This window comes from Podarcis pityusensis (genome assembly GCF_964106645.2).
Source record: "Podarcis pityusensis genome assembly, chromosome: 17".
Lineage (NCBI taxonomy): Eukaryota > Metazoa > Chordata > Lepidosauria > Squamata > Lacertidae > Podarcis > Podarcis pityusensis.
The window spans coordinates 35514622-35524828 of NC_138042.1; the positions used below are offsets into that span (position 1 = coordinate 35514622).

At 50.5% G+C, this 10207-nt stretch overlaps 1 protein-coding gene across 1 annotated transcript in view; it reads right to left on the reverse strand.

The window, feature by feature from the left end:
- Positions 1–9449, reverse strand: part of SHB (SH2 domain containing adaptor protein B) — a 156690-nt gene extending 147241 nt beyond the window's left edge. Inside the window, exon 1 of the mRNA XM_080986758.1 lies at positions 7956–9449. Within this exon, the coding sequence (XP_080842884.1) occupies positions 7956–9434 (1479 nt within the window). The 5' untranslated portion in view covers positions 9435–9449. The remainder of the gene's footprint in view (positions 1–7955) is intronic.
- Positions 9450–10207: the final 758 nt, after the last annotated feature.

The following is a 10207-nucleotide window of genomic DNA, read 5'->3' on the forward strand; positions in this document are numbered from 1 at the left end:
TTAAACTGCAGGAACCTTCCCACACCCCTTTGTCTGTTGTGAAACCTCTCGGCATCAGCCCAGCCACAGAGTCCCCTGAATATGGCAAGAGGATCCTGGGGCAAGCTCTAGCATGAACACTCGGCTTGTGTGGGGTGGCAGCCACCCCACTGTTGCCCCATACAAACCGAAAGAGCATCCGCGAACACACCCAACACTTCCGCATGGCAGCACGTCAGAAGAATGTTAATGGCTACCAGCCTGTTGCTCCAGCAGTTTTCCCAGTTTGCTCCAGTAGTGCTAGCTAGCTAGCTTCCAGGCACACACTTCAGAATTCTGGTTTTCAGTTTTCAAATCAGCCTTCCCCAATGTGATGTTTCAGACTACAGTGGTACCTCGGGTTACAAACGCTTCGGGTTACAAACGCTTCAGGTTACAGACTCCACCAACCCGGAAGTAGTACCTCAGGTTAAGAACTTTACTTCAGGGTGAGAACAGAAATTGCGCAGCAGCAGCAGCGGAAGGCCCCATTAGCTGTACCTCAGGTTAAGAACGGACCTCCAGAACGAATTACGTTCTTAACCAGAGGTACCACTGTAATAACTCTGTACAGCGGTACCTCGAGTTACAAATGCCTCAGGTTACAAACACTTCAGGTTACAAACCCCGCTAACCGGGAGGAGTTACCTCGACTTGAGAACTTTGCCTTGGCATGAGAATGGAAATAGTGTGCTGGTGGCACAGAGGCAGCTAGAGGCCCCATTAGCGAAAGCACGCCTCTAGTTAAGAACAGTTTCAGGTTAAGAACGGACCTCTGGAACGAATTAAGTTCGTAACTAGAGGTACCACTGTACAACTCTCAGCAGTCCTAGCCAGCCGCAGCCCTATCAATGATCTGGGCTCAGTGTCTCTCAGCAAAGGCTTGCCCCTCCATTGACTGCAACCTTCCACCGAGGACTGACTTTGAAATTCTTTAACAGCTCAAACAGCACTGGCATTAACTTCAAGCAGGACCTCTTGCATAGTGGGCTCTGAAATTAAGATAATGTGGGAACCCAGCAAGTGTTATTTCCAGTGTTGGAGTTGGAGTTCCACCATTGCAGGATGATGATCTGATATTCAAATTCCAGTCTGATTCCCTTCCATTAATTTCAGGCAGGGAAACAAATAATTAGCAGCAGGATATGTAACTCTTGTGCAAGCTAGCTACAAAGGAAATGCACATTCAAATATGCATCCAGATGTGGATCCCACTGAAAGCAGGAGCTTCCATGTTCAGGGCGACACTGGCTTTCCAACTGCAACTTCTAAAAGAAAGCTTATCCAAGATACTCTACGGAGTTTCCTAGATACCTGATGTCAGAGGACAAAAAGAGCAGAAAGGACCAGATTTTGCACATCTGAAACACTGCAGCTGCTGGGGCAGAATGTAAATTGGGAAGCTTTAATAAATAAAATGCATGCTAATATTTTCACCAAGGAACTCTGGAAAGGCGTCTGTAGTAGACCATGACTTCTAGAATGCACAAAACACAGTGTTATAGATTAGATCCATTTCCCTCAACCAGAAATGGGGAACCACCAGCACTCCGGATGTTTTTGGAGTCCCAGCCAAGATGCCCAATGGCCAAGGATGATGGCAGCTGGAATCCAATAACATCTGGAAGGTGATAGGTTCCCTGTTCCTGCCCTGGACAAAAATCACCAGTTATAAAACTACCTGTCTCTCTTTCCACATCAGCAGTACGATATTCACAACTCCAGAAAGGGACTGCATCTTCACCTCCAGGCCAGTTTGGACATTGCTGCCCTAGACCTATAGGCGATTGCAACATTGGGTAAACATGTAGAAATACTTCTGAACAAAGCAGATGCTTTCTGCTTATGCCTCTAGCGTTTGCTTGCTTTGATATGATACCTTCCCTCTGCAAGAGCTCAGCAACATAAATATGTTGCAACCGATAGCAGTCCTTTCAACTTTGATCTCTGCCTTACCTCGACAACCGAGTTTCTTCCTCTGTTTACGCATATTTCTATCAAACTTATCACCATCTGCTTCTCCCTTGCTTTTTTATCTGGTCTGACTCCCAAACCTCCACGACTGCTGGATACAATTAAGCGATCGTGTGCGCACAGTCCAAATATTTACATCCACTTGAGCCCTCTGAAAACATGTGTGCACATGTTTGTCCCACCCCAAAAAACAGAGCAATGTAAAATGATTGTAGAGGAGGCAGCAGGGTTTGAGCCACATAAGCTCAGTGCTTGAGCAGATGCTTTGTATCAGGCATAGGCAAACTTGGCCCTCCAGATGTTTTGGGACTACAACTCCCATCATCCCTAGCTAACAGGGGTCAGGGATTATGGAAGTTGTAGTCCCAAAACATCTGGAGGGCCGAGTTTGCCTATGCCTGCTTTGTATGCAGAAAGACCCGGATTCAATCTCCTATGGAAGGATCAAGGGAAACCTTGCAGGCAACTCTAGAAAGGCTGTCAGTCACAGCACTGAGCATCAGGTGCCATGTGCAGTTAAAAAGGTAAAGGGACCCCTGACCGTTAGGTCCAGTCGTTACCAACTCTGGGGTTGTGGCGCTCATCTCGCTTTATTGGCCGAGGGAGCCGACGTACAGCTTCCGGGTCATGTGGCCAGCATGACAAAGCCGCTTCTGGCAAACCAGAGCAGCGCACGGAAATGCTGTTTACCTTCCCGCCAGAGTGGTACCTATTTATCTACTTGCACTTTGACGTGCTTTCGAACTGCTAGGTTGGCAGGAGCAGGGACCGAACAACGGGAGCTCACCCCATCACGGGGATTCGAACCACCGAGCTTCTGATCAGCAAGTCCTAGGCTCTGTGGTTTAACCCACAGCGCCACCCGCGTCCCTTCCATGTGCAGTTACAGGAGGATTATTGGGCAAGAAATACAGGGCACATTCTCCGATCACAGGGGATGGTAGTAAAGCCACTCCTCCCAGAGGGGAGGGGTTGTGAACAGGAGCAGCCTCCTGCAGGGGCAGGGAGCCTGATTGGTTCTGCTGCCGCGGCCAAGCCTCCCAGCCGACCAATAGGGTGGGCAGTAGGTGGGGCTAAATGTGTTTAAACAGCCACGGCAGCCGTCTTCTCTCAGTCTGTTCCTGCTTTCTTCAGATCTCCTGCCCTCCCTCCCTTTTAGGTCAGCTTCTTTTGCATATTGACCTTGCTATGGACTTTGGTTGGTTGCCCAAGGGGCTTGGTAGGACTTTTTTTATCCATTTGACAAATTGGCACCAGCCTCTTGGTTTTTTCGCCTACCTCGAAGCAATTCATCACAACTTTCTGGTATTGGCGGTTAAGCATTGGACTATGTGTGCTGTGTTGGAGGACTGGGTATGTGCCATCATCTACCCCTCCTCTTTTGGGTATTCCATTAAAGGAATCCGGCGGTCGTGGATCCTGTCCGATGCCCTGCTGGTGGCTAGGGCCATGGCACGACCCCCGGTGACGTCATGGGGGAGCTTCCAGTTGTATTTGCATCAACAAGCTCCTCCCATTGGCTGTTAACCCTGATATGACTCCTGGCTGTGTGGGGTGGAGTCTTGTGTTGCTGTTTCATCCAATGCCTAAGCCAATACTACTCACATGCTGTAACCAATAAAACTTGTGGCCTAATTTTGCCCATTAACCTAAAATAATGTGTCTGTGTGTCTTATTATAATCTTATGCGGGTGGAGGGTCCTCGACTCACAAAAGATCCAGCAAACCCAGAGGTAGAAAGCACAGAGGATGCCTGCGTAGGAACAAAGAGAGTTTAAGAACTGAAAACTATTGACATTGCAACACCATTATACAAATCTATGGTGCGACAGTTCTGGTCACTTTCCCTTTGAAAGGATATTGTAGAGTTGGAAACGGTTCAGGAAAGGGGATGGAGAGACTCCCCTGAGAGGAAAGGTTGAGGTGTTTGGGACGTTTTCCTTTAGAGGAAAAGGTGAGTAAGAAACAACACGATAAAAGTTCATAATTCTATGTATGGCCTGCAGAAAGCAGGCAGAGAAAGGTTCTTGTCCTTCTCTCATAATGCTGGTGATCGTGAACATACAATAAAATTGAACGTTGGAAGATTCGGGGCAAATGAAAGAAAGGACTTCTTCATGCAACACACAGTGAACCTATGGAACTCACTGCCACAGGAGGCAGTGGTGGCTAACAACTTTGATGGCTTTTTGAAAAGATGAAACAAATTCATGGAGCCTGTCAATGGCTCCTAGCCATGATGGCTGTTCTCTGCCTCTATGATCAAAGGCTGCAATGCTTCTGAATAACACTTGCTGGAAACTGCAGGAGGGCAGAGTGCTCTTTTGTTTAGGTCCTGCTTTCCCACTAGTATCTGGGTGGCCACTGAGAGAACAGGATGTTCTTCTTATGTTCTAAGGACCTCAGAGGTGCACTGGAAATGTTCTGTTTAGCCCAATGCATTTTGAGGCTCATGACTCTGAAAGGGAAATTAAATGCAACCCGCTTAACAACTCCAAAACTCCTAACTTTAAAAAGCCACATGCACCATGAGACATGAACATCAAAAACTAAAGTGCAACATACAGTGGTACCTCAGGTTAAGTACTTAATTCATTCCGGAGGTCCGTACTTAACCTAAAACTGTTCTTAACCTGAAACACCACTTTAGCTAATGGGGCCTCCCGCTGCTGCCGCGCCGCCGGAGCACGATTTCTGTTCTCATCCCGAAGCAAAGTTCTTAACCTGAAGCACTATTTCTGGCTTAGTGGAGTCTGTAACCTGAAGTGTATGTAACCTGAAGTGTATGTAACCCGAGGTACCACTGTATCTGTGTTTTTCAGATATGAGTTATTGATGCTAACTGAATTTTTATATTATTTTACTTTTAGAGAGTCCTTGAAGAAGGGTGGTAAGAGTGTCGTCGTCTTCATCCAGCCCTGTGCATGAACTGAGGTGGGTCACAGGACTCCCCAGAATCCTTTGCAACACAGCAGACATGCAACAGTTCCTCAGCAGATAAGTCAATGTGGAAAGGGTTTCCCTGAAGGCACAACATATGTTTCTCGAAGAAATAAATGTCAAAAAGGAATTAAGAGACCCTTGCCTAAAGCTGCTCCTTGGATCCTGCTCAAGCAGTGATGAAACCGTCCATAACTTCAGATGGTTTCAGAGTTATCTGCATCATTATCACCTTTCGAAGTCACCTGAATCATCAGGGCCAACAGGCCACAAAACTCCATCTCCTGGGATATAAGCATGTTTTGAAAACTTCAGATTTGAACCTCAAAAGTCCAGGACTGGGACTGTGAACAGTCCTCTTCAAATATGCCCCTGATTCTAAGGTTTTCCTAAAACTGCAAGAGATTACATATGCCAGTTTACCATAATACCCAAACCAATTAAATCATTTCTCTCTCACGTTTGCTGGCTCAAAAATTATACACAGCCATGCGACAGCAGACCTACCCTTAAAATGCCTGGATGCTCACACCTTTAAAAAAAAAATCCTCCCTGAACAGAGAGCGTCAGTACTGACTCAAGCAGTTAGAAATACTTTGCATATGACTCAGGTTATTGCCGTAAAAACAAGCCCTATTTCCTTAGTGCTTTATCTGAGGGATTAAAATGTCTTTTCTCTTTTACAGATCTGAAAACACAACCACTATCTGTTGCATGCCCTTGACACAATTGCAGGGAGTCACGCTGGCTTTCAGTTGGCCAGATATAAAAAGCGGCTGAGTCACAGGGCAATTTGTCCTCCTAGACAGAAAAGGCCAAGGAATCACTGGCCATATACCATTCTCCCTCACCCTTCCTGTCCCCCTAAGACTGTCCTAAGAGCTGACCAGAGTAACCCTAGCATCTTGCGCTCTGTGTGGTCGGAAAGTTCTGAATTCAGACCTATCCAATCACAGTGCGAAGGAAGACAAAACTGGCAACAACTGTAATTTACCCATCACAAAACTAGAACAGTCGCTCAAAGACCTGCTAAGCCTGAAATGTCTAGGTCTGGTTCCCAAGCTGAGATGCAGCACCTTCGTGAAAAGAAATGCCACTTAGAAGCTCTGCTGTTAACATGGGTCCCCCGAAAAGAGAGAGAAGAAAAACAAATAGTTGAAGTGCTCTCTCTTGCTTAAGGAATGGATGCAGGCAGTGCCTAAGCCAGGGGAGGGCTGGGTCAATAAACAAGCCACACATGTATGCACACACTACACAATAGAGTTTCTAGATTTGACAGCTGTGTAATAGGTGCTGGAGCTGGAAGTGTCTGGGTGGGTGTAACAGACTTAATAACAGGCACCTACTTTAAGAAAGTGCGCTTGTGAGAAAACTGACATCTCTGCTTTGAATACTCCACCTTCTCTCACTTGGAAAGAAAGCGAAGAACAATAAAGGGAACTAGTCACTAATGCTCAGAAATTGCCACTGCTAACTGAGCAGCTGTTCCTCACCAATTATGATTGTTTGAATTGTATTTGTTGAAAATATATATACAGTGGTACCTCGGGTTACATACGTTTCAGGTTACAGACTCCGCTAACCCAGAAATAGTACCTCGGGTTAAGGACTTTGCTTCAGGATGAGAACAGAAATTGTGCTCCGGCGGCACGGCAGCATCGGGAGGCCCCATTAGCTAAAGTGGTGCTTCAGGTTAAGAACAGTTTCAGGTTAAGAACAGACCTCCGGAATGAATTAAGTACTTAACCCAAGGTACCACTGTGCATATATTTAAAAACAGATCCTTAAATACAGAAGTCTCTATTCCAGCACAAAGGCAACAACTGCCGCCTGCCTAATGCACACTGCTCCACAGAACTGATGCATGCAAATAGAGGAGTTTAGCTGGGTGACCCAGCATGTGAGATAGAGGATAGTATGCTAGTCCTGGGCAGGGAAGGCTATGGCTATAAATCCCGACTCAGCCACGAGCTTGCAGGATAGGCCTGGGAAAAAGTCACCACCTCTCTGCCTAAGCTACCCAACAGCAATTGTGAGGATCACTTGGGACAAACCATGTCAGTTCCTCAAGGAAAGAGGGTTACTAGACTGATAAAATACAGAGACAGATTATTTCCCCGTCTGTTCTACACAAAGAGCTTCAAGGAAACCGCACCAAGCAGAGCCCCTTCTTTGAGCAAGTTGGGGTCTTTCTATGTTCAAAAGCCACAATAGGTTATTGGTGTTGTAACTGGTCTGTCATGAGCAGAGAGTTTCTGAATACATTCCCTACCACGTTAATCCTCTCTGTTCATCCCTGTCTGGTCGGTATCACTTTTATGTTCCAGAGTGTGCCTCCATGCCACTGACACTAGATAAGAGTGCAACGGCGAGAGGCGGATGCACAGCGCTGGTTCACACAAGCATGCCAATCATCTGATGAAAGCCACAACAAGGAGGGCGGATTTACACATACAAATGGGCACCCAACAGAGTTATCACCACGGAATGGTTCTTTCACATCGCCTCCAACGCTCTGCTTTTCAACAGGAGGTCTCCCATTCAGCTGCCATTCAAGAAGAGCAGGGTCACGTATGCAAGTCGACCTGTGACTATGCACGTGCGAATGAGCCATCACTAAACACACGCCCCCAGATGGAAGCAGGGGTGCCAACTTGAATGAAATATGCGGGGGGGGGGCAGGTGACCTGCATAATCGATCACATGACGCAGCACACACGCAGCACACACGCACGCACAATATTTGCACCCATCAACTTGGGGGGAAGGGGACTCAAATATTTTATTGGGGTGGCGGCGAAGGCATCTCGGCCCCTGGTTGTTGTTGGTTCCTATGGACGGAAGCTTCCGGGTCACCTCACTCCCCAGGAAGCCCGTTCCCACATTCACCTGCCAATCAACAAGCGCACCGCGATGGGGGAAGGAATGCACGTGTGAATCAGCGCCAGGTTCGGAGACCTCAAGCGCCACTACCCTCGCGAACCAGGCAGACGGGTTTCCACCAGGCTGACAAGCTCACTTACTTTCTCCTTCTTGGTGCCGGAGCCGCCACTGCCGCCGCCACCCTCCGCTTGCTCGGGGCACTTGTTGAGCTTCTTGCGCCCGCTTCCCGACGGGCTCCAGGTGACGGGGGACCCGCCGCCGCTGCCCTTGCCGCCCTCGCCGCTTTCGATCTTGATCAGCCGGTGCTTGGGCGAGATGTACTTGACGGCGGCGGCGTCGGGCGGCGTGGCCGCTCGCCGCTCGCTGTGGCTGCGGAAGAGCTGCGGCGAAGCGGACGCCACGGCCGGGCTGCTGCCGGTGCCGCCGCCGCCCTCTCCGCCGCAGCACGACGCCGACGAGAAGGGCTTGGGGCCGGCGGCGGGCGGCTCCACCAGCAGCTCCTCGGGCGCGCAGTACTCGGCGCGGCAGAGCGCTCTCAGCTTGCGCAGCGACGAGCCGGGCCCGCTGTAGGGATCCTCGAAGTCGCGGTCCTTTTGCGCGCGGTAGGCGCGCAGCAGGTCGCTGGTGTCGTGGCGCGGGAAGCACGGCGACGTGTGGTGGTGGCTGTGGTGGTGGTGATGGTGGCTGTGGTGCCCTGCGCCGCCCGCGCCCGCCGTGCCGTTGCGCTTGTCCCGGTAGTCCGGCCTGGGCGGCTGCGGGGGGCTCTTGGTCTTGTTGTTGCCCAGGCTGAAGTACTTATTCAGCCATTTGGCCATGGCGACGAGGGGACACCATGGAGACGCCTCGGGAACCGGTCGCCGCTCAGGGCTGCGCGCAGCCGCCGCCGCCGCCGCCGCTGCCTCTCTCCGGCTCGGGCTGCGCTCCCTCCATGGGAAGCCGGCGCCACCGCTCCGCCGCCCGCGCCACAAACTTTTCCTCGGCGCGCTCGCCGTGCGCGCCGGGGAAAGCGCCGTGCGTCCTCCTGCCCGAGCTCCGGCTCGCTCTCGGCTCGCCTCCCGGGCGCCGCTCGCCCAGCCTCCGCGGAACTTTGCCGAGTTGCCACAGCTGGAGCCTGACGCACGCAGGCGCGGCTCCGCCTTGGCCGACCGGCCGCCCTGCCCTCCGCGCCGGGGCTGCCCGAGACTCTCTCTGCGCTTTCGCCGCCGCCGTCGCCTGGCGCTCTCTGTCTCTCTCTCTCCCTCGCGCGCGCACGGCGCTCGCTTGCTGCAGCTTGGCCTGCGCTCAGCGCGCACCGGCGGCGGGGAGGCGCCTCTTGCACCGAGAGCCACCCCCCTTCCTCGTGGCGGCGGCGGCGAGGGAAAGAGGCCGGACCAATGAGCTGCCTGGCTGGGTGCGCTTTTTCGCCAGCCAGTGGATTTGCTTCGTTGCTGTTGGCTGCCACTGCAGGTCTCCGGGATCTCTCTCTCTCTCTCTCTCTCTCTCCGAGGTGGAATGTAAACCTGCTCTTTTGGCAGTTGTGCTTCTGTGCTATATTCAGATGAACAATTTCTTTCCCGGCATTGAACTTGAAAGTACTGACTCTGCCAAGTTGGCTGTATACAACAGTGATTGGCTAGCATCTGTGACCACCAAAACCTCTGCCCAGATCCACAGAGTAAAGGTAAAGGTACCCCTGACCATTAGGTCCAGTCTCGGAGGACTCTGGGATTGCGGTTCTCATCTCGCTCTATAGGCCGAGGGAGCCGGGGTTTGTCCGCAGACAGCTTCCAGGTCATGTGGCCAGCATGACTAAGCCACTTCTGGTGAACCAGAGCAGCACAAGGAAACGCCGTTTACCTTCCTGCAGGAGTGGTACCTATTTATCTACTTGCACTTTGACGTGCTTTTGAACTGCTAGGTGGACAGGAGATGGGACCGAAAAACAAGAGCTCACCCCTTCACGGGGACTCGAACCGCCGTGGTTTAGACCACAGCGCCACCCACAGAGTAGCCTTGCTATTTTTTAAGAAAACTAAAACAATGGAAGAAAAATTCCTTCAAGTGATATTCCATTAAAAAGATATTTTAAAGGCAGACAGTTCATTGAAGAATGCTTGGTTAGGTGAGATAGATGCTGAAATAAACAGCATTGGAATCACTGATGAGTATCACTGCACTTTAAGCAGGAAGGGGCCTTGCTTTCTCCATGCATGGAGAGCAGTGCACATACCTCTTCTTCTTTGGCGATCACTCGTAGCTGAGTAAGATTGTCTTCCATAAACACAATTTTAACAGTGAGTCTGTAAGTGGCTGTGGAGTCCACACGTCCTTCCACATAGGTTTCTGGGCAGGAGTTGATCACAGTGAGGGTTTACACCAGGGACCTAGAAGGTGCAGGGCTTGTCAGTCCGAC